The sequence below is a fragment of the Pseudochaenichthys georgianus genome, chromosome 6, assembly GCF_902827115.2.
Source record: "Pseudochaenichthys georgianus chromosome 6, fPseGeo1.2, whole genome shotgun sequence".
Lineage (NCBI taxonomy): Eukaryota > Metazoa > Chordata > Actinopteri > Perciformes > Channichthyidae > Pseudochaenichthys > Pseudochaenichthys georgianus.
The window spans coordinates 43443118-43470988 of record NC_047508.1 but is presented as its reverse complement, the minus strand read 5'-3'; the positions used below and the strand labels follow the sequence as shown (position 1 = coordinate 43470988).

The following is a 27871-nucleotide window of genomic DNA, read 5'->3' as shown; positions in this document are numbered from 1 at the left end:
CTGTTAAAGGAATTCCAAAACGTTTCATTTAGTTCAAATGGATAATGGGGCAGATATGAAGAGTCATCTAGCTAAAGCCCCCTTCAGCCTTCTATGGTTTGAACAATTTTCCAGATATTAGGCTAAGTTTTTAGTATTGTAGATGTTTTCACACTTAAACTTAATATACCACTGTTAACTTGTTCCTTCTTGTTTTAGAGTGAAACTACTTTAACGTAAGCTAAATATGTATTAAATTCCACTTTAATATTGAACTTAACTCATTTATTAATATTGACTGTTTTTATTTTACGTTTATTTAAAGTATCTGAGGGACCAGACCAAATAAAAAAACACCTTTTTGTTTGAAGGCCTTCAATGGGTGAGAGTCAGCTTGGATGAGGAAGAGGAGTTTCAGAGAGGATTATAATACAGAATCAGACTCAATAAACATGCAGAAGAAAAGACAGAAGCTGCTACTCTGGATTCACTATATTAGATTTAATATGGTTTTGCATTTCAGATTCCTGAGTGGCACTTTATGTCTGAGCAGAGCTGAGGCTTTGAGTTACTACAGGAAACAGGTCTGTAAATTAGCCTTATGCTAGTGCTAGCTGTGAATGTCTTCTGTACAATGTTCACGAGCCAGAATTCAGTCACTGGGTTTTGTTTCAAAAGTTTAATACTTATTGCAAATCTTTCATTGACAACATCTTTGGTTTACAATTCTTTATGAGGTATGTAAAACATTCAGATTCAAACATTTGACCAAATATGTTATAGTAATGTTGTCTTTGTAGTGTACTCACCAGTGTTTGAGATTATGCTGTGTTGTTGAGAAAAGCTGCTGGATTCAGTAGAGTGTTTCTTTGGAGAGAAACAGACGTGTCTCGACTGAAGCTCTGCTGTCGCCGAGACAAACTTTAACTTTCAATTCAGTGAAGATAAGATAAAGCCCTCCTCTTTTACATGTTTGCTCCACCTCTCGGTGGCCCGTAAATAAGAGGGAGTGGAGGAAGTACGCCCATGAGTTACTAAAGTAAAAGTATGAACACAACATTGTTAAAATACTCAAACATGAGTAGAATTCCTGGATTTACAACTTTTTTCAAAATAAAAGTCTTATCATCAAAATGCACGTTATCAATCTAAAATGCTTGTGTGCAGTACATGTGTGTATCAGTGCGCTACTGATGTAATCTGGAACGTTTCCAAAGCTGTTGCTGGAGTAGAAGTAGAAGGTTGCAATACAAAAAAACAAAAAACAAGTCCAACTACAATTTGTATTTGAGAAACACTCAGTTTTATTCATACCACCACTGAAAATACTCAGTTACAAGTAAAAGTTCTGCATTTAAAATGTTTAGTTAAATGTCCTTCTTGTAGAAATCAAACTCCTAATGAATGAAGTCGCAGTTCAGCTCTGTTTAATAAAGAAATGAAACGCACCATAACTAAAGATGGACCATACGGTCAACAAAACATTATGGAAGAAAGACTACCCCATTATCTTTCCACCAACCCCGACATACAAGAGGTGACCTGAATACCATAAAACCACACCCTGGAGAACTGGAACCACCCTGGAAGTGGTCAAAAACAAAAGCGTTCTTTGTAAACAATAGTGATAATGATACTAATAAAAACAATAAACACAGGCTAACGAAGCGTTTTGGCTCCGACACCGTCTCTTTTCTTAAGGCTTTATTTGTAAAAAAAATAAAAGTAAAAATATCTAGAACCGCATTTTGTGGATGCACCTTTTGCACTACATGTACCAGTGGCATTGAGAATAAGATTGATTATGAATGCCTAATACAGTGTGGTAGTGTCTAACACGACAGGTTGGCCTTCTAGTTAGCTATCACCAAATTAGTGGCTCTTGACATTTTAATTGGAGTTATTATTTAACACCCTATGGTTAGACTTGCAGTGATGGCCTGTGTCTATTGTTCAGGCAGTGAGAGGTATTATATGAAAAGTGTTTTTTTAAGCAGATCGGGCTCTGTATGTATGTATACAATAAAAACTAATTTCCTTGGCTCAAGACATTAATGGACATGCAATTGTTTCTTGTTCTTTGGTGCAGGTTATGCAGTCATTAGAATAAATGAGACCTTACATGATATACATTTTGTTTTGAAAAATCTGCCTGTAATTGTAGTAAATAGCATCAAAGAAAGAAAAAAAAACATTAAATGTTTGTTCTACTCAGTGTGATTGACAGGAGAGATGATCAGCGGAGAAGAGTTTTTACCATCATAATTAAGACTCGGACCGAAATGAGGGTAGAGTTTCTCAGTGAAGCAGCAGCCAGTGAAGGAGTAGATCAGAGCTGCAGCATCAACATCATAAAAGGAGACCAGACCCTCCTCATAATCCACAAACACCCCCACCTTCTGAGGCTGAGACTTCAGAGAGAGACTGACTGAAGGATCAGCACAAGCTTTGCACTCACTTTTCTTGAGCCATATCGTCCAGTAACCATCCCGAGGAGTCGCTGTGATGCTTCCCTTCCTGTTTATCGACTCTCTGACCACTCCTAGAACCCACTCAGTCTTCCCTTTAACCAGAACCTCGTAATAAAACCTTCCTGAAGAGAAACTCTGCTTTGCTAAGACACGAGCACAATAATCAAATCTCTCTGGATTGTCTGGGAGATTCTTCCTCACATCAACATGTTTAACTTGTTTTCCATCATCAGACAGGATGAGATAGGGATGTGCTGTATCAGGATCAAGAGTCACCTCCACCTCATCCTGCTGGACCCTCTTCAGCTCCACCTCGAGCAGCTTCTTCATCTGTTTACTGAGCGTCTCCTCCAGCTGAGTCACAGCTCTCCTCACAGTCCCCTCATATGAAGGAGGACGGACCCTGACTTCTGTCCAGTTCTTGGTGGGTGGAGCAGCGTTCAGGGACGTGAAGCTTTGGAGGAGGTGGAGCTGGTCTTCAGAGCGTGAGAGCTGCTCCACCTCAGAGCTCCTCTCCTTCAGCTCAGAGACTTCCTGTTCCAGCTCTTTGATGAAGCCTTCAGCCTGTTCCTCTGTCTCTCTCTGCTTCTCTTTGATGGTGTCCATGAGCTCGGCCTGGCTTCTCTCAACAGACTCCTTCAGAGCGGTGAAGACCTGAACACCATCTGCTATCTCTCTGTCTGCTCCTTCCTTACTGAGCTCCACTGAGCGATTCATCTCCTGGATCTTCAGTCGTCTCTTCTGGATCATCTGCTGAATTTCAGCCTCTGTCTTCCCCAGCTCAGCCTTCTTTCCTTCACATCCTTCTTTCAGAGGAACAACATCATGTGTCTTGTGGTCTGATACCGTGCAGAGCATGCAGACACACGCCTGGTCGGTCTTACAGAACAGCTCCAGCAGTTTATCGTGCTTCACACACATCCTGCTTTCCAGGTTCTCCTCAGGGTCGATCAGCTGATGTTTCTTCAGGCCTGCTCTTGTCAGGTGAGGCTCCAGGTGAGTCTCACAGTAGGACTCCAGACACACCAGGCAGGACTTCAGGGCCTTCAGTCTGGTTCCAGTGCAGGCGTCACAGGGAACTTCTCCTGGTTTGACAACTTGTTGCTCTGAGCTGCTGCTGCTGCTGCTGCTGGCTTTCTGTTGAGCTGACTGTCTGAACTGAGCAGCCATCTCAGAGATGAAAGTGTTGACCTGCAGCTCAGGCTTTATGTTGAAAACTTCTTTACAGTTGGGACACTGACTCGGGACATTTCTGTCCCAGTGTTGAGAGATGCAGGCTTTACAGAAGTTGTGTCCACATGGCATGGTGACTGGATCAGTGAACACATCCAGACAGATGGAGCACAGAAACTGATCTTCAGTCAGCAGACAGCTGGCAGTAGACATGTCTCTCTGGGGACACAAATATTGGAAAAAACATTAAAGGTCACCTATTATGCAAAATCCACTTGTTCATGTCTCTTCTACATCAACATGTGTCTCCTCTTCTTCATGTCTCTTCTACATCAACATGTGTCCCCTCTTCTTCATGTATCTTCTACATCAACATGTGTCCCCTCTTCTTCATGTCTCTTCTACATCAACATGTGTCCCCTCTTCTACATGTCTCTTCTACATCAACATGTGTCCCCTCTTCTCCATGTCTGTTCTACATCAACATGTGTCCCCTCTTCTTCATGTCTCTTCTATATCAACATGTGTCCCCTCTTCTCTTCTACATCAACATGTGTCCCCTCTTCTTCATGTATCTTCTACATCAACATGTGTCCCCTCTTCTTCATGTCTCTTCTACATCAACATGTGTCCCCTCTTCTCCATGTCTCTTCTACATCAACATGTGTCCCCTCTTCTCCATGTCTCTTCTACATCAACATGTGTCCCCTCTTCTCCATGTCTCTTCTACATCAACATGTGTCCCCTCTTCTCCATGTCTCTTCTACATCAACATGTGTCCCCTCTTCTCCACGTCTCTTATACATCAACATGTGTCCCCTCTTCTTCATGTCTCTTCTACATCAACATGTGTCCCCTCTTCTCCATGTCTCTTCTACATCAACATGTGTCCCCTCTTCTTCATGTCTCTTCTACATCAACAAGTGTCCCATCTTCTTCATGTCTCTTCTACATCAACATGTGTTCCCTCTTCTTCATGGCTCTTCTACATCAACATGTCTCCCCTCTTCTTCAAGTCTCTTCTACATCAACATGTGTCCCCACTTCTTCATGTCTCTTCTACATCAACATGTGTCCCCTCTTCTTCATGTCTCTTCTACATCAACATATGTCCCCTCTGTGTAAAGAGACTCTGAAAGTTTCAGGAACAAAGATTCTCTTTCTTTTTGATACATTTCTATAAAAACCTGTCTGAAAATGAGCTGTTCAGATTTTGGCCACTTTATGATGTCATAACGATGTGTTGGCCATTAGCCAATCAGCAACCAAGGTACCCCCTTATCACCTGAATCTCCTCCTAGAGCACCATTGTGTTCTTTCTAACCACATTTCTCTCAGAGGGGCGTGGAGAGGGGCTCCTTATTTTCATATAAAGTAACAGACAATCAGCACTTTGGAAACAGGGCTGAAACAGAGGGGATTATGGGTAATGCTGCAATGATTTTGTTGGTGTTTGGAGCCAAACACTCCTGAGACATGTTTTGTATATAACTGAGACCTATAATATATTGATGAAAAACAGTATAATAGGGGACTTTAAATAAAGTTTTAATTATCTGTTTAAAAATAATCAAACTATGAGTCGTCCTGAATAACATGCAAATATAAACTCAGTGAAGAAGAGCCCAATGTGCAGTTCAGTGTTATTTATTGGAAATCACCAAGCCAAGAAAATAGGCGACAACATGGATATCTTTTTCACAACAATAATAAATAAAAACAATATGATATTATATTGTTGAGCCCAAATTTGATTATTAATACATTAACAATGATTAACTTACACACATTAATTCAGCATATTTATTGAAAGAAAACACACAAAACAGGACCATGACAGAGGGAGAGGAAAAAGGTGCATCTATTCAGGTACTGTACTTGAGTTTCTTTCATATTTTGTATTTATACCTCTCCACCAAAAATATCAACTAAATTATGATTTAATAAACCTCAGGGTAATTTACCAAGCAGTACAATAAAATGTTCTACACATTGATCCATAAATAATTATAATGCAATTGTATAATCAGGCATGCAAACGGGTCAGGGGTGAAAAAGGTGAGAAGGATATTATCCCTCTAGGGGGGTCCGGGGGCATGCTCCCCCGGAAGAACATTTTGAATATTCCATATTTTAAAGCATCAATCTGATGCATTTTGAGATGCATTTTTTTGCCAACCTGGGGAGAGTTGGAGAAACTTAACTTCAGCCATGAGTCAAAAATATTATGACCTCCTTACTAAGTATTATCAGGGATGCAAACTCATCAGGTATGGAAAAGGTGACAAGGACCCGAGCCCCCCCGACTCCACGGAATATCGGCTTTAAAATGAGGAATAACAGAGGATTTTAGCAGTCAAAACAACTAAAGCAGCAGTGATAATAATAACAGAAATGGTAAAGAGTCACATCTAATAGAAATATATAAAAGCATTTATTTTAATTGTGTAGCAGTCAGTTTATAATTGTGGCTGTTGAGCATTTTGAAAATCTATTGTCATGCCTCTGTGCAAGGCTGAGTCTTTCTATCTTTATGGCATCTGGTGTAAAGTAACTAAATTCATAAACTCAAGTACTATACTTGGGTACAATTTTGAGATACTTGTACTTTATTTAAGTATTTCAATGTTTTGCTAATTTGTTCTTCTTCTCCTCTACAGTTCATAGGTAAATGGTGTACTTTTATTGACTCGAGCACACAGCTCGCGCTGCATTATAATATATAAAAAAAGAACACCATGCGTGTCATGATGGCACATAACAGCTCGCGGCCGCAGATTACTCCGTGTCCCAGACCCCCCCCATACCCCAAAAATATTTTTATTGCAGATCTACATGAATCACACAAACGACCTATTTTGGATTCAAAACGGCGAATTTCGCCAAAAGGTGAGTGATTCTCATGCCTGATAATACATTGTACTTTTTAAAAAGGATATTCTTTACATGTTTTTACTTTTTATTGTAAATGTCCACATTGTGGTATTTTACTTCAATACATGATCAGAGTACTTCTTACCCTGCTAGTAAATACTGAAGTCTGAGGTATTGATGTAAATGTATCCTCATAGTTGTCACTAATTCCATCCTTCATACATCATTGTACTTTAATTTGTAACTAAGGGTGCGTTCACACCTAATAGTCCGCTCTCTGGTGCGCACCAGACCACAGTTTGTTATATTGTTTCATTTTTCAGAAGGTTCGGTTTGCGTTCACATGGCAAAACTCAAAGGGACTATAAACTTTAAACACAAGTCATGTGCTCGGAAATGCTGTTCAACCATTGATCAGACATTAAGGGGGTACAAACGCAAATCCCGGCAATTTCTAGCGGAGCCTCCGCCATGGAGCATCGGCACTTTCGGCAGGTTATTCTCATGCTGCTGTTAGTCTGGAGATCAACAGACACTAGCGGCCCGCGCATATGATTATATAAATCAGACAACGTCCGTTAAAAAACATTATTACATGGCTTTGTTGAATACTCGATTCTGATTGGTCAATTCAAAACACGTGACACGTTTTTAATCCAGAACAGACAGACCGCTGTCAAGGATTTATTGACCGTTGTTAAGGACGCTCACATCTGCACAAAGAAGTCCGTTCGATTTAACTGTATACAGTTTGGCTGAAACTAACTGACAAGACAAGAGCGACAAGAAAACAGCGGAGAAGTAACGGGCAGAAACCCTCCTTTTTACGCAGCGGTCCAGCCATAGGTCAGACGGCGACACATATTCAGTTGCCAGTTACTTTGGCATTACGGCAGGGATATCTAGATACTTTCCAAGGTTTGACATAATGAATTGTGCTACTTTTAAAGCAAGCAACGATTTTTTCAAATCTGTAATCAAAAAGCTCCTCAAAAACTCTATCGAAGCAGTTCCTGCCGTTGCTACGTTAGTTTCAACGGTAACAACGGACTATTTTTCTTAGCGGATGAATGTAAATTTAAATACAACTATTTTTTAAATTAATAAAATCATTTTCTAAATCCACAACAGCATTTCAATTAATATTGGGAGTTATGTCGTTACTTTGTTGAGAATGTGGCCATGTAATAAGCGGGGTAATGTGCAGCATTATCCATGAGAGACGTTCTTCAGAGGAGGGGCGTTTCACCGACGACAGGTGTTCTTACTTTTATGAAGCTGACGGAGAATGTTTACTTTACACGACACTGTTCAACACTTAATTCTGCTTTACTCTTTAACTAAACAACCGCGGATGTCTTGAAAGAGTCTTTCGCTAAAGATTTTTGAAGATATCCGCGTTCTTGTGACACATAAATACTGCGCTTCCTATGTTTTGGTGCGGACTGCGTTCACACCAGCAATGAACCGCTCCAGAGTTCGCAAGCAAGCGCTCCGAGACCACCTATTTTAGCGGACCAGAGTCCGGTTGTTTAGTTCACTTCAGAGTAGGGGTGGGCGATATGACGATATATATCGTCGTGACGATATTAGGTCTCCACGATATGCTTTTTCAGAGATATCGTCCTATCGTGATAAAAAAACAAAATAATTGAAAGAAAAATTTGAAAAAAAAAAAATAGCGGGAGGGGAAGAGGCTCTCCGTGCGCGGTGCAGGGGGCTATGACAGCGGGCGGAGAGCCTCTTCCCCTCCCGCTCCCCCAGCCTCACCTACTGATTTTAATTTCACCATATATCAAGCCCGATCGATTTCACAATGTCAGCGCACCTCTGCTTTCGTTCAGTCCGAGTTGTTTGACACGCTCCCAAAGTCCCCGCCCCCTTTCTTTGCAGCGAGGGAAAATACACTGTTGGCAGTCTGCACACACAGCAATAATGGACGGCGAGTCAGATTCTGATGTAGAAGAATTAGATTTAGTCCCCAAAAAGAACTCTACGTCTGTGGTATGGAAATATGTTGGATATAACACAACAGACACGGAGCAAACAAATGTAATTTGCAAAATGTGCAAAAAAGGAAATTTCAAAGCGACAGATGGCAACACGTCGGGCTTACGAGACCACCTCAAACGCAAGCACCAGAAAGAGCATGCAGAGACGGTCGCAGGAGGAGGTCGCAGCGTGGCGCAGCCGCTCCTAGTGCGTTTAGGGGGTAAGAGTGCAAGGTCCCCCGCGTGTGAATGCACAATCTACCGCAGCGACTGCACCAAAACAAACTACCATAGGGCAGGCATTTCATAAAGGGGCTCCTTATGAAAAAACTAGCAAACGGTGGAAAGACATAACTGACGCGGTGGCGTTTTATGTTTTTCCCTTCAGTTATGCTAAAGTCTTTTATTACACTTCAAGTCTACTCTAAAGTTTACATTTTAATTGTTTGGCACTGACTTTTCCTCATTGATGTTTTATGTTTTACTTAGTTATGTTTTACCCTCCTTTTCATGTTTATTGATGTTCACTGCTCACTTGTTCATTCAGGGATTCATTTCTGAAATAAAACCAGCTTGAAATGCTATTTTGGTCTGTTACTCCTTTTTGTTTTAGTTTCTGTTACCTTGTAGGTGCTTGTACTGTTAAGTAACTTGAAAAATAACCATAATAACCGACATGAAAAAATATCGTGATATATATCGTCTATCGTGATACTGCTTGAAAATATCGTGATAACATATTTTTCAATATCGCCTACCCCTACTTCAGAGGTCTCGGACTGCGTTCACACCGACCCAAATGAACCGCACCAAGCGGCTAAACGCACCAGGGTTCGATTCAACCGGACTATACAAGGCAGGTGTGAACGCACCCTAACTTTAATCAAATTCAGTTTATCATCAGTTTTGTGTGCATCTCTTTTGTTGGAGCCAACGAGCCTTTTTTCACTATGGTAACCAGCATTTAACTGCATCGCCGTATAAAAACATGTTGGGAACAAGTCCGACTGGTCTGCAGTGTGGCGTGTTAAAGTCTGAAAACGTTTCATTTAGTTCAGCTGGAGACTGGGACGGATACGGAGAGTCAAGGAGTTCGCAAACTTTACTTTAGATTATTTTTGTAAAGGGTTTTATTCAATTTACATAATTTCTTGAGGCTGCCTCTCACTGCCTGCTGCCAGTCACTTGTATAGCTGTAGCATTTAGCTGCTTGTTAGTTATTGGAATAAAAGTACAAACATTTCCTAATAATACATGAAAACACCGATAAACTAATATTTTATATTGTTGCAGTGATTCAATCTAAAGCCCTGTGTTCCTTGTTTATATCAACACTTTAATATGGAAAATCATAATAAAGTAAAATGGAAAACCATTAAAACCCCAATGATCCCTCCATGACCGTCACATTACACATTAATCAATATTATAATACGGCTACCCTGCTCATATGACATAGCTGCTTATATTGTTATTAGAGGGAAAACGGTATTTAATGCAGCCGAACCGTATATTACAATGCCGTTATGTGATGACTTTCAAAGAGAAAAGCAAGCACACTCGGAATAAAGTATTATTTTTATTTTTAAAAAACTTTTTCAGATTTCACATCACATAAACACCAAATCCCAGCATGCATTGCGGCTAAACCATCCAATCATCGAGCTGAGGATCTTGCCTACGTCTGTTTCCGGTTTCGTTTATGACGGATGTATTTTGTTATACACACGTTCCTTCACATTTTAATTTACATTAAAGTATTTCGTGAGGCCTTCTAACATGTTTTTAAATATAACTACGGTTCTCGTTGAAGAGTTTGTAAATTAACATGAACCGAAGCTGTTGCCCGGCAACGCAATCGCACAACGTCACGTCCGTTAATTCCAGATCCACACGCATGGATTAACATCGATTTAATACATTAATGTAGCCTTTGTTTCTGCTAAAAGAGGTGTCGACCAGCTGGGGCAACAAGAAAATCGGCGTAATCGAGTTTGACTCTACTATACAATAGGGGTGCAACAACTAATCGACTTAATCAATTACCAAATTAGTTGCCAACTAATTCAGTCGTCGATTCGTTGGTGATGTCATCACATGTGTTTTACGCCCCGTTAAGCTCCAACTTTATTGGTCTTTTTATCGGTACTGGAGACATTTAAAAAAGATATGTCATGTATTATTGCTACAAAAACATTATATCGCAGTCTTAGTGTCGCCAACTCGTTTCTAATATGCAAAAAGACAAACAAATGCGTCAATGATGTATTTTCGATCAGACGAGATCTCTCTCCCCCGTCTGTGTGCGAGGGGGCGGGGCAGTTTACACACACGCAGCTGCTACAGTACATGCAGCAACACACTGCGGAGATGGCGGAGAGAACGCGCTCCGAGGTGTGGTTACACTTTACCCGTCTCGATGTGGACAATGCTCGTTGCCAAGAGTTCAATAAGTGTTTAGTATGTAAGGGCGGTAACACGAGCAATTTGTCTAAACATTTAGCAAAAGTGCTCCACATTGAGACGGAGGAATGCACCGGGTTCGACTTTCTAGCAGCTCTGTAGCCCCATCCACGAGTAACGTTTCCACGTCAGGTGTTATGTATGCTAGCAGCAACACACGGAGTTAACTACATTATATAAACATGGGTTAATGATTAGAGGAAACTGAGTTATTTATTTTGTTAAAGTTTCAGCTATTCTGTTTACAATTCTGTCATCAGATTATTTAATACGATTTGTTAAAACACTGTTGTTTCTTTTGATGTGAAATATTATTTATTTAATTTAAATTAAAAGCAATGTTAATTTTGTTCAAAATGTGTTTAGTTAATTTAATAATATATGTATTTTTGAATCAAGTATTCATCTTTATTGTCTTCATTGTTAGTTTCCACATGCCTAAAAACAACCTCAAGCTAAATCTAAAAGTTGATGGCTAAATAAGAGCGTTTGAGAAATTGTGCAAGGCATACAATAGTCCGAATAGTCGATTAATCGTTTCATTAATCAATAGATTAATCGATTATCGAATTAGTCATTTGTTGCAGCCCTACTATACAATCATTATTATATTAATATTGACAATAACAACCGACAGTCGGGGTAGCATTTGCTTCGCATTTCCGGGTATTTCTCCACTGGTTAACAATACCGTGTAATTGTCACGTTTGAAGGGACGAAATCGTGACATCTTCACGTCTGCCAGCATGGTAAATCGTCACATGTTCACGTCTTGCCGTGATGCAGCGTTGGTTATTATATAATTAATGTATTTTGGTATGATTTCTATATATTACTTGTTGTATTAAAGCGTCTGAGGGAGAGTAAGTGTCAGAGAGTCAGCTTGGATAAAGAGGATAATCAGGATTGCATAAAAATACATGTAATTTATGTTAAACATTTTCCCTGGCTGTGGCGCAGAGTGGCCTTCCTGTCTGAGTAGAGCTGAGGCTTTGAGTTCATACAGGAAACAGGCCTGGAAATGAGCCTAAGCTAATGCTAACTGTGACGTTACCCCGTCTAAACTTCACTAGCCAGAGTTCAGTCACTGGATTTGGTTTTAAACCTGCTTTGTACTCAAGTCTAAATGTAAACGTTTTTATCTTAAAAGACACATTTATACGGCCTAATATTCACTATATGTCTGAACAGACGTACCAGCCTCAGATTCTGATTAAACTAAATTGTGTTCAAATATTTAGTTAGTGATTGTCTCTGTAGTTCACTCACCAGTTTTTGGCAGAGATTCTGCTGTGTTGTTGAGAAAAGCTGCTGGATTCAGTCGAGTGTTTCTTTAGAGAGAAGCAGAGACACGTGCAGCTGTTGTGTCGCTCAGACAAGCTTTCACTTTCAATTCTGGGAAGTTGAAGCTCTCCTATTTCAGTGTAGCTCCACCTCTCAGTGGCCCGTCACCAAGAGGGAGTGGAGGAGGAACTACAAGAGCAAAAAGGTCTTTCTTTCTCCAACGGTTGAGACCCCACCAACACTTCAACTCCCATAATCCTTTCTGCTGCAAACACTACAAATACCATTAATCTTAGAGAGTTTAAATTACTTAGTGGTTTTGTGTTTTGGAGCTGAAATACTACAGTTCACAGAAAAAGAGAAAAGCAAAAATTATCAACTTGATTTTGATTTTAGGGGCAAACATTTTATATTCTACTTCCTTCACTTTAGCTTCCTTTCTCTTCCATACAATTATGTTTCCTATTAAACTAAACCGCAATTCCTTTTTAAAGTAAACTATGTTCTCCCGTGTTAGAGTTCCAGTTTTAAACACAAGGTAACTGTTGAAAACACTGAAACACTACTTAATGTTTAGAAACAATATGGTTTGGATTTTAATAATCACAATATATAATAAATTATGGCTGTATGGAAAATACAGTATGGCTTTTGGTTTCCACGGACTGACCAGAAATATATTTCTGATATATCAAAAACAAATAAAATATTGTACCTCAAATCGTAATTGACAATGCATTTGTGTTCATACAATTAAGGAGAACCAGATAAAGAAATCGGTGACATACAGAAAAATAATGTTGGATTATAATTATTGATTCATATTTTAAGTTATTTAAAAACTGCAGCAGGTAAAGGTAGCGCTGATTTATTTATTTTTAAAGATATGTTTTGGACCAGAGAGTGACTTCATTAGAGATGCAGGGTTGAAACGAGGAGAAAGAGGGGATGGCATTGCCTAAAATGTTTTTGTGCTCGGGATTCAAACCCGCTTACCTGGCAGCTCTTACCACCAGCAGCCCAATGGTATATTGTTTTGTTAAATATACCACCATGTATCTTGTGAATTTCACAGAAATATCAATAAAATGTTGTCTTAACCTAACATAATACATGACAAACTATTTGTTGATTACATGTTGTATTATCTGAAGTAAACTACAGGAACTTCAAACATTGTACTAACCCTAACCCTAACTTTCCACCTCTGCAAACAACAGATTAGTTATGGAGGTGGTTCAGGAGCAGTGGCGGTTCTACGGGTGGCACGGGGTGGCAGCTGCCACCTCAGAAAAATGCCTTGCCACCCTAGTTGCCACCCCATTTGGCAGCTTTGTTTTGAAAGAGAAGTTGTGGCTCATCAGACATTTATGAGAGAAAATCTCTAATGTCCGATTGCAAGTGAATGCAGCACAAGACCCGAGCCTTGTAACCCCTCCCCCGGCCCTGGCACGAACGTGGAAATATGATTGGCGGCGATTTCATTTGAACGGGGGACAGCGCAAAACGAGAAGCATTTCGGATCCAAGTAGACGGAAGGAATTAGGTATTTGCGGTCTTAAATGACAGAGAAGAGACTGTCAAGTTTGGCTGTACTCAGCATTGAATCAAAACGCACCATAGCTTTAAATCTTAATAAGTTTGTGAGGCGTTTTGCTGAACAAGATGGTAATCGCCGCATTCAGCTGTTATAGGCATGCCAACTTGATGCTCTGCTCACGGATGACTCAATGAGCATAAACAACTGTTAAGATGATGACCTTACGTGTGTATAATATTTTTCTTCTTTGAGGGGGTCTGCCCCCAAAAAACAGTTTCAAGTCCTGAGAAAGTCAAATAAGACGGTGTGTAAAACTTCACTGCCCAGCCAAAAAGAAGTAACCACTTTCATTTAACTAGGCCAGTAGGTAAGGGCTTTCCACTGGATCATAACTGCAGCGATGTTTATGTTTTAGCTGAATACACGTTTTTTAACCCTAATTGATGCAGTTAGTCACTTATTTAATGTTTGTTCTTTCTGATGTAAAGTCAAGGTTGTAACTGTTTGCAATGAAGTTGTGGGGCGCGGAACTGTTCCTTTGATTATTTTAATATATGATCGTAATTACTTGTCTTTCAAATTTGAAGGAGGGTGAGCAAGCATCTTGAGGAACGTTCATCATTAACTCCTCCAAAAAATATAGTTTATTTAATAATAAATGAATATGTGAATCATAACAGTGATTGACAGCTGATGGGAATAATATGATTATTAATATTATCATATTAATTCAGACATACATCGACGAGACAGTTCATTAGTGTACTTATTGCAGCAGTCTGCATAGATTTGGTACCCCTGCTGGTCTAAGAGTGAAACAAACTCATTCAGTTATTGTTCAGCTAAAATTCATTAAATGATGTCTGCCACCTTATATATGTATATGTAAGGCTTTACTGATGTGCCACAATAATGTCACCTAATGATATTGAGTTAAAATATAAATATTGTGGCTTTCCAAGTTAACATTGATTGACAGTAGGATTGTTATTCACGTCGGTGGTAATGATGTTTGTTTACGCCAATCAGAATGCACCAAACTTAATGTGGAGTCGGTGTGTAGTTATGCTAAAACAATGTCGGACACCGTAATCTTCTCTGGTCCCCTCCCCAATCTGATCAATGATGACATGTATAGCTGCATGTCATCATTTCAGCGCTGGTTGTCTTGGTGGTGCCCAGCAAACAATGTGGGCTTCGTAAATAATTGGACAGCCTTCTGGGGAAAACCTGGTCTGATTAAGAGAGACGGCATTCATCCTACTTTGGAAGGTGCAGATCTCATTTCGGCAAACATTTCAGGGCTTTGTGGACTTAATCCATGACAAACTGGAGTTGAGACCAGGAGGTGGAGTCGCAGTCTTACACGCTTCTCTGCGCTCTCTCCTAGGCAGTCATCCATAGGAATCCCGAACCCAATAAAATACCCAATATTAGCGGTGTGTGTGTCTGCCCAAGGACAATTTAAGGTAAAACCTAATAGAGGTGTCATACATAATAACCTAATAAAAGTAAATGTAACAACTACTACAGTGCAACAAAACAGGAAGATTAAATGTGGTCTCTTAAACATAAGATCTCTATCATCTAAAGCAATATTGGTAAATGATTTAATATCAGATTATAATATTGATATATGCTGTCTCACTGAAACTTGGTTGAGACATGAAGAATATGTCAGCATAAATGAGGCCACTCCACCCAGCCATATCAACACTCATATTGCTCGTGGCACGGGCCGAGGAGGTGGAGTTGCAGCAATCTTTGACTCAAGTTTACTTATCAATACTAAACCAAAATTAAATTCTACCTTCTTTGAAAGCCTCGTTTTTAGTCTTACGCATCCGACCTGGAAAACTTTGCAGCCAATCTTATTTGTTACAGTGTATCGTGCACCAGGTCCTTATTCAGAATTCTTATCAGAATTCTCTGAGTTTTTATCAACTTTGGTTCTTAAAACAGACAAAGTAATTATCGTAGGTGACTTTAATATTCATGTTGACGATGATAAAAATAGCCTTACTGTTGCATTTAACTCTATATTAGATTATGTTGGTTTCTATCAGAGTGTAAATAAACCAACCCACTGCTATAATCACACTCTCAACCTTGTTCTGACTTATGGTATTGAAATTGAGCAACTATTAGTCAAACCGCATAATCCTGCTTTATCCGACCATTTCTTAATAACTTTTGAAGTACTATTACGAGACTACAAAGCATTAGTCAAAAACTCCTGCAGCAGAAACCTATCTGTTAGTGCTATAGCCACATTTAAGGAAGAGATTCCACCAATACTTAACTCAATAGCATGTCTGCATGTAGGGGAGGAGACTTATACAAAATGTACACCACCCCAAATTGATCATGTTGTTGATAGTGCTATAGATGCGCTGCGAATAAAATTAGACTCTGTTGCTCCTTTGAAAAAGAAGAAAATAAAACAACATAGATTAGCTCCATGGCATAATGCCGAAACCCGCAAAATAAAGCAAAAGTCTAGACAACTTGAAAGGATATGGCGTTCCACTAAACTTGAAGAATCTCGTTTAATTTGGCATATTACTCTCAATGAATATAAGAAAGCACTGCGTAAAGCGAGAGCAGCCTACTACTCTTAATTAATAGATGAGAATAAGAATAATGCAAGATTTCTTTTCAGCACTGTAGCCAGGCTGACAGAGAGCCACAGCTCCATTGAGCCTTCTATTCCCATAGCACTCAGTAGTAATGATTGTATGTGCTTTTTTAACGATACAATTGTTACTCTTAGAAACAAAATTAATGACCTCTTGCCTTTGACCAGTATAGTGTTATCAACAGCTCCTGGAAACTTAAGTTCTAATATTACACTAGATAGTAAACTAGAATGCTTTTCAGCCATAAACCTGGAACAATTACATTCAATGATTCTCTCTTCTAAACCATCAACGTGCATGTTAGACCCAATTCAAACTAAGCTGTTGAAGGAAGTTTTTCCATTAATTAGCACTTCTTTATTAAATATTATGAATATGTCTTTATTATCAGACTATGTTCCACAATCATTCAAAGTAGCAGTGATAAAACCGCTTCTTAAAAAGCACAACCTCGATCCAGAGGTTGTAGCCAACTATAGACCTATTTCTAATCTTCCGTTTCTCTCAAAAATTCTCGAGAAAGCGGTCGCAAAACAGTTGTGTGATTACTTAAAAAACAATGATTTATTTGAATATTTTCAGTCTGGCTTTAGAACACATCATAGCACAGAGACAGCTCTGGTTAAAGTCACAAATGACATTATAATAGCCTCAGACAAGGGACTTGTCTCTATTCTTGTTTTGCTCGATTTCAGTGCTGCATTTGATACTATTGACCATGATATCCTATTGCAAAGACTAGAGCACTTAGTTGGCATACAGGGAACTGCTTTAGGCTGGTTTAGGTCCTATCTATCTGAACGCTCTCAGTTTGTACGTGTTAACGATGAATCTTCCACGCAAACCAAAGTTATCCATGGAGTGCCACAGGGCTCAGTGCTCGGACCTATTGTGTTCACATTATATATGCTTCCGTTAGGCAATATTATAAGGAATAATTCTGTAAACTTTCATTGTTATGCGGATGATATTCAACTATATTTATCAATCAAGCCTGATGAAATTAATCATCTAAATACAATTCAAGACTGCCTTAAGGACTTAAAAATGTGGATGACCTTTTTGATGTTATACACGGGACTGATGAACACATAATATGTATGTATGTTTGTGAGTGATACTTTATTGTTTTATTGCTTATGAAAGACATAACTTAAGTGTTAGCGTGACCTTGGCTGGACTCATTATATATATCATTTACATGGAATAAAAGGATTCTGCAGGGCTGCTGCAGTAGAGTAATTTCTCTCAAATTCAGCCTGACAGATTTGACATCTGTGGTCGCTTTGAATGATCTCTTAATTTTTTGAATGAAGGAACAGTTGTGCGTGTTTGAACGCAGCTGAGTCTCATCAGGCTGCTGCAGGTGAACGAGGCACAGCTGGAGAGCAATCAGGTCACTCTGACAGCTGCTCTATAAAATCAAGCTGCTGCAGTGGAGAGTGAGACAGAGAAAATGCAGAGCAAACTAGTCAGCATGAAGGTATCCTTGCTAATCGTCTTCTGTGTGGTGTGTGGAGCTCTGGCGGCACCTCAGAACTTTAACTGGGGCATTCGGCCGTCAGTCGGCAGATATGGAGAACAGATCCGAGAGCAGCCGAAAGTCCAGATGCAAAAAGGTAGAGTAATTGTTACTGAAATGTTGCTCAAAGACCAGGCACGTGTTGAAGTGTTGGGTGCAAATAATCCCCAATATCTCTGTGCTTCAATTGTATGGTATTCTACTGATTTTTGTTGTTGTATACTTCAAAAATTGTCTGAGAATAATTTGATTTTTTGAATATGTCCTTATAATGTTTTGTTTCTTTTGGGCGGGAGGATATTTTACATGAGTCATATATTAGAAATGATGTCTATATCAGTGGAAAACATTTATCGTCATGTGTCTTTTCACATGGTTTTTTAAATGTAGATTCAGAACTGACCACAAAGTAACTCAAACACTCTGCTAATATGTTCTAAGGCAGTGCTTCTGAAAGTGTGGTCCGCGGACCACTGGTGAGCGCCCCTAGTGGTCTGTCAGTATATTGGTAACATGTATAATCTGTTCTAGAAAAACGATGTGTTTTGGGATATTTGTGGAGTTAGGTGGTCCATGGTATGAACAAGTTTGAGAAACACTGTTCTAAGGTGCACAAGCGATGGATTTAACAACGCTGTTACTTTAACTGTCAATGATTTATTCAATATCTTTTGTGTAATGGTTGCAACATTTCTATTCGTACTTCATGGATAAAGTAAATAAGTCACATGTTTGTGTAACCTGTTAACCGAAGTACATTGGCCCCGTGGCTGTTAAGAAACCTCACTAATGAAGCCTACCTTTTGTTTCTGCTACACTGCACAACATTTGACGTATACCCTACCTCGTTTGATTTATATTTCTTGTAAACAATTCTTAAATTTAAGATTTTTGAAAAATATTTCTTTACTATTTTATATTCTAATACGTCTTAATTCCTCTTGTGTTCATGTATGCACCAGTGCAGACAATACACGTTTCCACAATGTTGGTAGTAGTACAGGAGGGGAACAAAACATCAGAAATCTTTGTCATGGTATTGATTAAAACTGAATGGATAGTTCAAACAACTAATTGGTTGACAAATAGTGAGAATCAACTCCAAGTAGCTACACTCTTGTGTTTTACGTATAGGCAAAATTAAAAGTCACCTATTATGCAAAATCCACTTCTCCATGTCTCTTCTACATCAACATGTGTCCCCTCTTCATGTCTCTTCTACATCAACATGTGTCCCCTCTTCTTCATGTCTCTTCTACATCAACATGTGTCCCCTGTGTAAAGAGAAAACGGTATAATAGGGGACCTTTAAAGAAACTGATGGATAATATTCCCCCTGCTTCCTAGCTCTCAATCAGTTAAAGCAGTCTTTCCGTGAACCGATGTCTTGGAAGTATCCGGACATGCCTGCTGAGGAAGAATCCCAATACCCTCAAGATTTTGAGCTGAAGGCCCCTGTGGTGTTTGACAGCGTCAGCTCCGTCTGCGGGGAGAACTCCGTCCGGGTCGAGGCCATGAAAGACCTGCTGGGGATCGGGAAACATGTCAGCGCAGCAGAAGTCACGCTGGGAGGATGTCCGGCCACCGGGGAAGACGCTCAGGTCCTCGTCTTTGAGTCGGAACTGCACGGATGTGGCAGCGAGCTTGTGGTGAGGGTTGAAAGAGGCAGTTCACACCAAGATCAAAATGCATATTTCTCTTCTTGCTTTTGCTGTGTTTTCTTTTGTGTGTGGGGCTGTGGAAAATGACTGTACCAGAACATGAATGTAAAACCAAAATTAGGAGATAAAATGGGCTTCAGAGCAGCTTAGTCGATGACCATTTTTACAACCACCAAGCATTTTATAATTTACAAAGATGTCAAAAACAAACATTAATGGAATGTTTTCTCAGCCTTTACCCTGCAGTAACCTGTGTTTCAGATGTCGGAGGACTCGTTCATCTACGCCTTCATGCTGCACTACATACCCGCTCCTCTTGGGGACAGTCAGATCCTTCGGACCAGAGAGGTCAGCGTCAGCATCCAGTGCCAATACCAGAGGTCAGATGTTACACAATAGTGAACCAGAAAGATGTTCCTTTTTTCAATAATGGAAGAAAATCTCAAACATTTTAGTTAAATGACTTTGTCAGTGCCATCCCACGGACTGTGCAGTAAGTCATTATATGACATATAATTTGGCTGATGCGATATTTGCAATCACCCATGAATATACAATACTAGAATAGCCAGAGTCCTCCAAGTACATTTAGATTAAAATAATCCAAACCATTGAGTAGACTGAGCAGACTGTTGCTTTGCGTGTGGGGGAAAAAATATGATGTACCTTTTTGTAATCTGAGCAAACTGGACTTTTTAGGGAAGGTAGCTTGAAGAGAAAGACGCCAACATGAAGCTTTAAAGACAGAGGGTGACGTCAGCGATATTCAGACGGACAGTACGAGAAATGTAGTTTGTTTTTGGACATCAAAGCCTTCACATAAGTATAAACCTAAAATGTATTGGCTCATAATTATTGCCGTCTGTTCATTTAATGGTTACAGCTGGTAAAAGTGGAGCTTATTTGAAAGGCGTAGCTTTAACCATAATTTTGTTTTCTGATATCTATATTTTGGATGAACCTGGACGTTACTTGATCAAATGTAGTCTATAATTTTCAATCATTGCCACTGAATTGTAGTAGAGTGGATTTTCTTGACTTTGGTATTGCCCTTTTACTACTCATACAATTATCCAAACATTGTACCATGAATTGCAGTAAAAATGTTCTTGATGTCTGGACTTTTTGAAAACGTGTTTCCGAATAAAGGTGTAAATGTCTCTTGTTTTAAGGAAGCATGATGTAAGCAGCGTGCAGTTGAATCCAACATCGAGTCCGTTCAGTGCCACCAAATCTTCAGAGGAAACACTCTCCTTCTCTTTAAGACTCATGACTGGTGGGTGTTTCCTTTTCCAGCTTCATTAATTATATTAAGTAACTTTTCTACTATGTCCTGTTGGTACATTTCCATGCTACTCAAACATTTATATAACCAGTGATTTTGTTTTTTATTTTATTTCCGTTAGTGTAAAAATGTACATTCATGAAAGATGAGAAGTATATTAAAATACATAAAAGTAGCAATCGACTGTAAGCCAATACTTTATAACAAGTTTTGCATTTGAGATGGCTCATAAGTCCAGTAAGCAACAATCTGTAAACGGTAAAGTAAAATGACACATTGCAGTCCTTTTGCAAGTGGTAAATTATGTTAATGTGTGAAGTTGTTGCATTTAAAAAAAAAAAAAAAAGTACTTTAATACACTACTGTACAATTTTAAACAGTTGGTTTCTTTTAATAGGAAACATTGATGGAGTATTTTGTTAGATTACCAGTAAAATAAAGGTTTATTCTTTGCCTCAGATGATTGGCAGTCGACCCGTCCGTCCGCTCAGTTCCTGCTGGGAGACATGATGAAGTTTGAAGTTTCAGTCAAACAGTTTCATCACGTCCCCCTCAGAGTGATGGAGGACAGCTGTGTGGCCACCGTGATCCCAAACATCGACACCGTCCCCCGATACGCCTTCCTGGGAAATAACGGGTCAGTATAAATACACTCTTTTAAAATCTTAGTTTAACCCTTGTGTTGTGTTCGAAAGCTTTTACCGGTGTCTAAAGTCAAAGATGAATCTTGATTGGGCCAAATTATACACCATTTCTTTTTTAGAGACTCTCAGACTTGGCTAAAATTGTCAAAATCAGTTTTGTAGTGTTTATATAGCTGTGGTGGAGGATATCCTGAAGCCTTGCTCCGATTTAAAAAAAAAAAAAAAAAAAAAAAAAAAAAACCGAACACAACATAAGGGTTAAAAAAAGTAAGACCATCACGACAAATACAAATCTCGTTCAATGGATTACAAACAAAATTTGATGTGTAACGTTATAAAGGCACAAATACTTAGAAATGTCCTTTAGTGATATAGGAGACATTTTGTGTCCAGAAGTTTTGAAGTGGCAACATTTTTGCACTATCACAGATCATGGATTTTTTTTCAATTGGGGAGAAAGGGATATTATTTATGACTGCATCTTTTTAACTCTTTGGTTTAGACTGAGTGACAGTTACCTGTGTCTTGTCTGTCTTACAGCCCTATGTATTGCTTTCAGGTGTCAGTCTTAAAGCCCTTCTAGGTGTTCAGGTGTCTTGTATGTCTTCTGTTTTGCAGTCAGATGTCTTGTCTGTGTTGTGTTTAGGTGCCTATTTGACAGTCAGCTAACCGACTCCAGCTCTCAATTCCTCCCACGGGCGCATGAAGACAGACTGCAGTTTCAGGTCGAGGCATTCAAGTTTCAAGAGGACCAGCGTGGCGTGGTGAGATTTAAATATCGCAAACTTCCTGTTTTATATAAGACGATGGCTGTTTTCTAAGAAGACTGAACACCTCCTGTGCATTAGATCTACATCACCTGCAATGTGAGAGCTGCTCCAGCTTCCGCCGCTGTTGATGCCACCAATAAGGCCTGTTCCTTCTCCAACGGGTAAGACTCTATCAACACTACAACTCCCATCAACACTGCGAAGAGAGGGTTTAAATGACTTCGATGTGACATGTTTGCCTGTTGAAGTTCTAAAAGTCAAAGCGAAATTGATCACATTGCTTTGGATTCTTATTTACCACATTTTAGAAACTGTATCAGTAGTAAGGTCAGAGCTTTTGATTGACAGGTGGAGGGAGGCCAGCGGCAACCATGGAGCGTGTTCCTGCTGTGACACAGACTGTAGGACAGGAAGTCACATGACTGGATCCGGTGAGGATGGATAACTTTTATATATTACTGACTTTCTAAGCTCCTTTATAAATGATTACCTTAATGTTCCATTATAACATTTGACAACCTCAACTGAATTATCCTTAACCAATATTATCCATTATAACACAAATGTGTGCAAAATATCAAGTTAAAATAATTAGACATGGCCTTTCATTTGGAAACTAATTTATTTTCTATGTTAAGTTGTGGGAATTTGTATCTACTTTCAATAATACAACCCAACCATTTTTTTTTTTGGCCAAAGCAATATTTATGGGTGTTTTTAAAGAAGGTTAACAATGTAAACTCGACAGACTTAAAAAAAAAAAAAGATAAGCTACCTACTTTGGTAGTAGATTTACAGGTGAAAATGTAGGGGGATGTTTGTATTTAACAACTATGCTGAAGGTCCCTCTACCTATTTACTTAGATAATCCAATACATTATGGGATACCTTTTTTACTAAATGTTTTTTTTGAGGTACAAATGGGAGGCTGTGATGTTTACTAATCATTAAGGGTTTCTGTGTTGCAGAGGCTCGGTGGGAACAGGAAACAGCTGTTGGACCAATCACAGTGAAGGAGAGACCTCTATGGTGAAAGTGCAAAATAAAAACTTTAAAATTAATTGAATGCTGTTAAAGATCTTTATTTATTTTTGAAACCTCTGCTCATTGGAAGAAATCAAGACGAGTCAGCAGTGATTTAACACATGGTTGTTCAAATAGATTGGATAGCTCTAAGCAATGGTAAACCAAGACCAAATACATTTCTTAAATGCATTGATGTAAATTAAACATTATACATAAACATCAAACTTATGATCCCAACTCTAGCAAATATCATCAAACACCATAATAATGTTTGGGAACATTGTTATGAAACTCACGACTACTACCCTTATTGTAGCTAAATAAACACCACATTGATGCATCACATGCTGCATGAACATCTATGAACTATACAATGGATCTGTAAACTGCACAGTTTCTTTCAATTGCCATCATTGACATTTTTTTTGCAGGTATTTTACAGATCAGTACACTAAAATATCTAAAAAGTAAGCAGATGAAAATTTGAAAATTACTTTTCCAAGATATTGCTGCAGAATAACACTTGTATATAAAATAATCAAATGCTGTGAATATTTAATTCGGCACATTCACAGAACAAACAAATGCTGATTAGTCATTGTTTAACATTGGTCAAAGGTCTCCGATCTTGCAAAATGCACCTTTTCATGTCTTTTATGCATAGATATGTGTCAGGGAACTCAAAGTGTCAGGAAACAAAATCATCTCTCTTCCTCCATACCCAAATCTCTAAAAACGGGGGAACGGAGCTGATCCAGATTTGCATCCGATATGACGTAATATCGGAAATGTGGGCTGGCTTTACACCCACAGCCCTATCAGAAAGTTGCTATCAGAAAGTTGCTATCAGAAACAATGCATGATGTGTTTTGGAAGTAATATGGTCTGTGTTTACATTAGCATCGCTAACACTCAGAGCTAACCTGTACTGGAGAGGGTATGTGTAACACAGTGGCGAGCCGTCAGGGCCCTCTAGGCCCAGGCCCTCTGTGAGGGCCTAAAATAATCTACAAAATAATATTTAAAAACATTAAAAAAATATATATTTTTCATTAGTTTTATCAAAATCACTTGATTTAATTGCATTTAAAATAACATTTCCAAATAAATTCTTCGAATCTGCCTATTCAGTTTCTGTTGGAATGTGAATGGTTAAATGAAAGAAGCTCGTCTGTGAAGAGAGGAGCTGTTGGACGTCCAGGCGGTCCAGCTATGAATTCACAGAGGGCCCGCTATAGTCACTGAACGAGAGAGTAATGTCAAATGACCGTACAATTGACCAATCATATCTTTCCTCTAAATGGGTGGGTGCTATTATCGCGGACTTTATGACAAGTTCCGACCGCTGTGAAACTTTTCTTGTTTCCATAACAACAACTTCCTGTCAATAGCGTTCACTCTCCTTCAAAATAAAAGCATGCCAAATTACACTTAAGACATACAACTGCAACGAAAGTAACAAACACAATGCAATATCCTTTTCAATTTCAAAGAACACAAATGGGGTTATCTACAGGTGTTTTGTGTGGTAGAGGGTCGCTTTCATTGCTGCGTTTTGCACCCCGGGCCGTTGTTTTGATATTCTGCTGAAGTATAAACTGTGACGTAATAACTCGAGGGTGGGGGTCAGAGGGCCTAGGTATAAAAGTCACGGCTCGCCACTGGTGTAACAAAAAAAAAGCATGAGATAAAAAGATACTCAGCTAGTGGTAAACCCACAAGAGAAAAAGCATTTGAGCTCCATACTGTTTCAGAAATAATCCTTGATGTGAACAAATTATGGCATTTAATCATGGCAGCATTTAGCTGACAATCTGCCAGCAGAGAATCTTTACAGAGAGGCCTCAATGCTTGCCTTGCCGAGCTCAAAAGGGGGCGGGGCCAGCATCAGCCGAGTTCAAATGTAAAGCTACGACCCTGAATCAGCGTTTCTGTAACAGGGCTGGAATAGAGGGATATGAGGGATGTCTAAAATGCATGATCTGTTTGGTATTTTGAGCAAAACAGACATATCTTTCAAACCTATAATATATGCCTGAAAATAGTATAATAGGAGAGCTTTAAGGCAGGAAATGCAACAATTAAAATTAACTGGACATTGGATGATATTCTGTAAATCATAACATCTGTAAATAATAGAAGTAAGTATCAGAGAAAAACAAAAAACATCAAATGGATGTTCTACTCGGTGTGGTTGACAGGAGAGATGATCAGAGAGGCAGAGTTTTTGCCACCACGATTAAGACCGGGACAAAAGTATGGGTAGAGTTTCTCTTTGAAGCAGCAGCCAGTGAAGGAGTAGATCAGAGCTGCATTAACATCATAAAAGGAGACCAGACCCTCCTCATAATCCACAAACACCCCCACCTTCTCAGGCTGAGACTTCAGAGAGAGACGGAATGGAGGAACAGCACATGCTGAGTACTCATTTCCATTCCTCAACACTATCATCCAGTAACCTTTCTGAAGAGTCAGTTCGATCTCTCCCTTCCTGTTTATCGACTCTCTGACCACTCCTAAATCCCACTCAGTCTTCCCTTTGACCTGAACCTCGTAATAAAATCTTCCTGAAGAGAAATTCTGCTTTGCTAAGACACAGGGAGAATAATTAAATCTCTCTGGATTGTCTGGGAGATTCTTCCTCACATCACCATGTTTCACTTGTTTTCGATCAACAGACAGAATGAGTTTGGGTTGTGCTATATCAGGATCAAGAGTCACCTCTACCTCAGACTGCTGGACCCTCTTCAGCTCGAGCAGCTTCTTCATCTGTTTCCTGAGCGTCTCCTCCAGCTGAGTCACAGCTCTCCTCACAGTCCCCTCATATGAAGGTGGACGGACCCTGACTTCTGTCCAGTTCTTGGTGGGTGGAGCAGCGTTCAGGGACGTGAAGCTTTGGAGGAGGTGGAGCTGGTCTTCAGAGCGTGAGAGCTGCTCCACCTCAGAGCTGCTCCACCTCAGAGCTCCTCTTCTTCAGCTCAGAGACTTCCTGTTCCAGCTCTTTGATGAAGCCTTCAGCCTGTTCCTCTGTCTCTCTCTGCTTCTCTTTGATGGTGTCCATGAGCTCGGCCTGGCTTCTCTCAACAGACTCCTTCAGAGCGGTGAAGACCTGAATACCATCTGCTATCTCTCTGTCTGCTCCTTCCTTACTGAGCTCCACTGAGCGATTCATCTCCTGAATCTTCAGTCGTCTCTTCTGGATCATCTGCTGAATTTCAGCCTCTGTCTTCCCCAGCTCAGCCTTCTTTCCTTCACATCCTTCTTTCAGAGGAACAACATCATGTGTCTTGTGGTCTGAAACAGTGCAGAGCATGCAGACACACACCTGGTCGGTCTTACAGAACAGCTCCAGCAGTTTATCGTGCTTCACACACATCTTGCCTTCCAGGTTCTTCTCAGGGTCGATCAGCTGATGTCTTTTGAAGCCTGCATTTTTCAGATGAGGGTCCAGGTGAGTCTCACAGTAGGAGGCCAGACACACCAGGCAGGACTTCAGGGCCTTCAGTCTGGTTCCAGTGCAGGCGTCACAGGGAACTTCTCCTGGTTTGACAACGTGTTGCTCTGAGCTGCTGCTGCTGGCTTTCTGCTGAGCTGACTGTCTGAACTGAGCAGCCATCTCAGAGATGAAAGTGTTGATGCGCAGCTCAGGTCTTGGGAAGAAGAGCTTATTACAGTTGGGACACTTAAATGAGACATTTCTATCCCAGTATTCAGAGATGCAGGCTTTACAGAAGTTGTGTCCACATGGTATGGTGACTGGATCAGTGAACACATCCAGACAGATGGAGCACAGAAACTGATCTTCAGTTGGCAGAAAGATGACAGTAGACATATCTTCACTCTGAAATAGTGTGCAAAACAAGATTTTTATTTAGTATGTTTTGTATTATTTGTTCAAAGTCAAACAATGGGTCATTGTGGCTCCTGTAAATCCCGTCCGCACTATGTCTACAGCTGGTCTGCATACCTGCCTGGGATGCTGTCAGTGACGCAGGAAGTTTTGAAGAGAGAACATCAGTATGAGTGAGTCATATTAGGCATTCATGTAATGGATGCCCAAATCCAATGTGTCAAACTCTTTTCACAAAGATAGTATATTTTGTTATTCAAGGTATTTTGTTGCACTGACAACATGCGGTGCATATAAACCACTGTATTGACACCACTGTTTCCAACTTCAGTACCTGAATGTACCTTTTAATTTTTAACTAACTTAAATCATAATCAATTTATCATTGGTACATTTGTCATGCTACTCTTATCCTTCGTTCCGCCCAACGAGCCGCTGGTCACCATGGTAACGAGCATTTAAATGTATCGCCCTGTACAAACATGTTGGGGAACAAGTCTGACTGGTCTGCAGTGTGGCGTGTGAGCTTGTTGATTCACAGATAAAAACAGCGTTCACTGTTAAAGGAATTCAAAAACGTTTAATTTAGTTCAAATGGATAATGGGGCAGATATGAAGTCATCTAGCTAAAGCCCCCTTCAGCCTTCTATGGTTTGAACAATTTTCCAGATATTAGGCTAAGTTTTTAGTATTGTAGAT

The 27871-nt window shown here is 39.7% G+C and overlaps 2 protein-coding genes and 1 pseudogene across 2 annotated transcripts; 1 reads left to right on the top strand and 2 right to left on the bottom strand.

Moving 5' to 3' along the window:
* Positions 1–1259: 1259 nt before the first annotated feature.
* On the bottom strand, positions 1260–12329 carry LOC117448353 (E3 ubiquitin-protein ligase TRIM21-like). Its single transcript, XM_034085629.2, has 2 exons — positions 12221–12329; positions 1260–3842 (listed from the first exon to the last, which is right to left on the bottom strand). The coding sequence occupies exon 2, from the start codon at positions 3834–3836 to the stop codon at positions 2187–2189; it is 1650 nt and encodes a 549-aa protein (XP_033941520.1). The 5' UTR covers positions 3837–3842; positions 12221–12329; the 3' UTR covers positions 1260–2186.
* A 5442-nt stretch (positions 12330–17771) lies between these two features.
* Positions 17772–23357, top strand: LOC117448368 (zona pellucida sperm-binding protein 3-like). The gene is made up of 9 exons (XM_034085654.2): positions 17772–18033; positions 19284–19585; positions 19859–19977; positions 20770–20873; positions 21342–21519; positions 22173–22290; positions 22375–22457; positions 22645–22727; positions 23265–23357. The coding sequence occupies exons 1-9, from the start codon at positions 17871–17873 to the stop codon at positions 23327–23329; spliced, it is 1215 nt and encodes a 404-aa protein (XP_033941545.1). The 5' UTR covers positions 17772–17870; the 3' UTR covers positions 23330–23357.
* Positions 23358–25503: 2146 nt separating this feature from the next.
* Positions 25504–27154, bottom strand: LOC139433927 (E3 ubiquitin-protein ligase TRIM39-like; annotated as a pseudogene).
* Between the last annotated feature and the right edge of the window lie 717 nt (positions 27155–27871).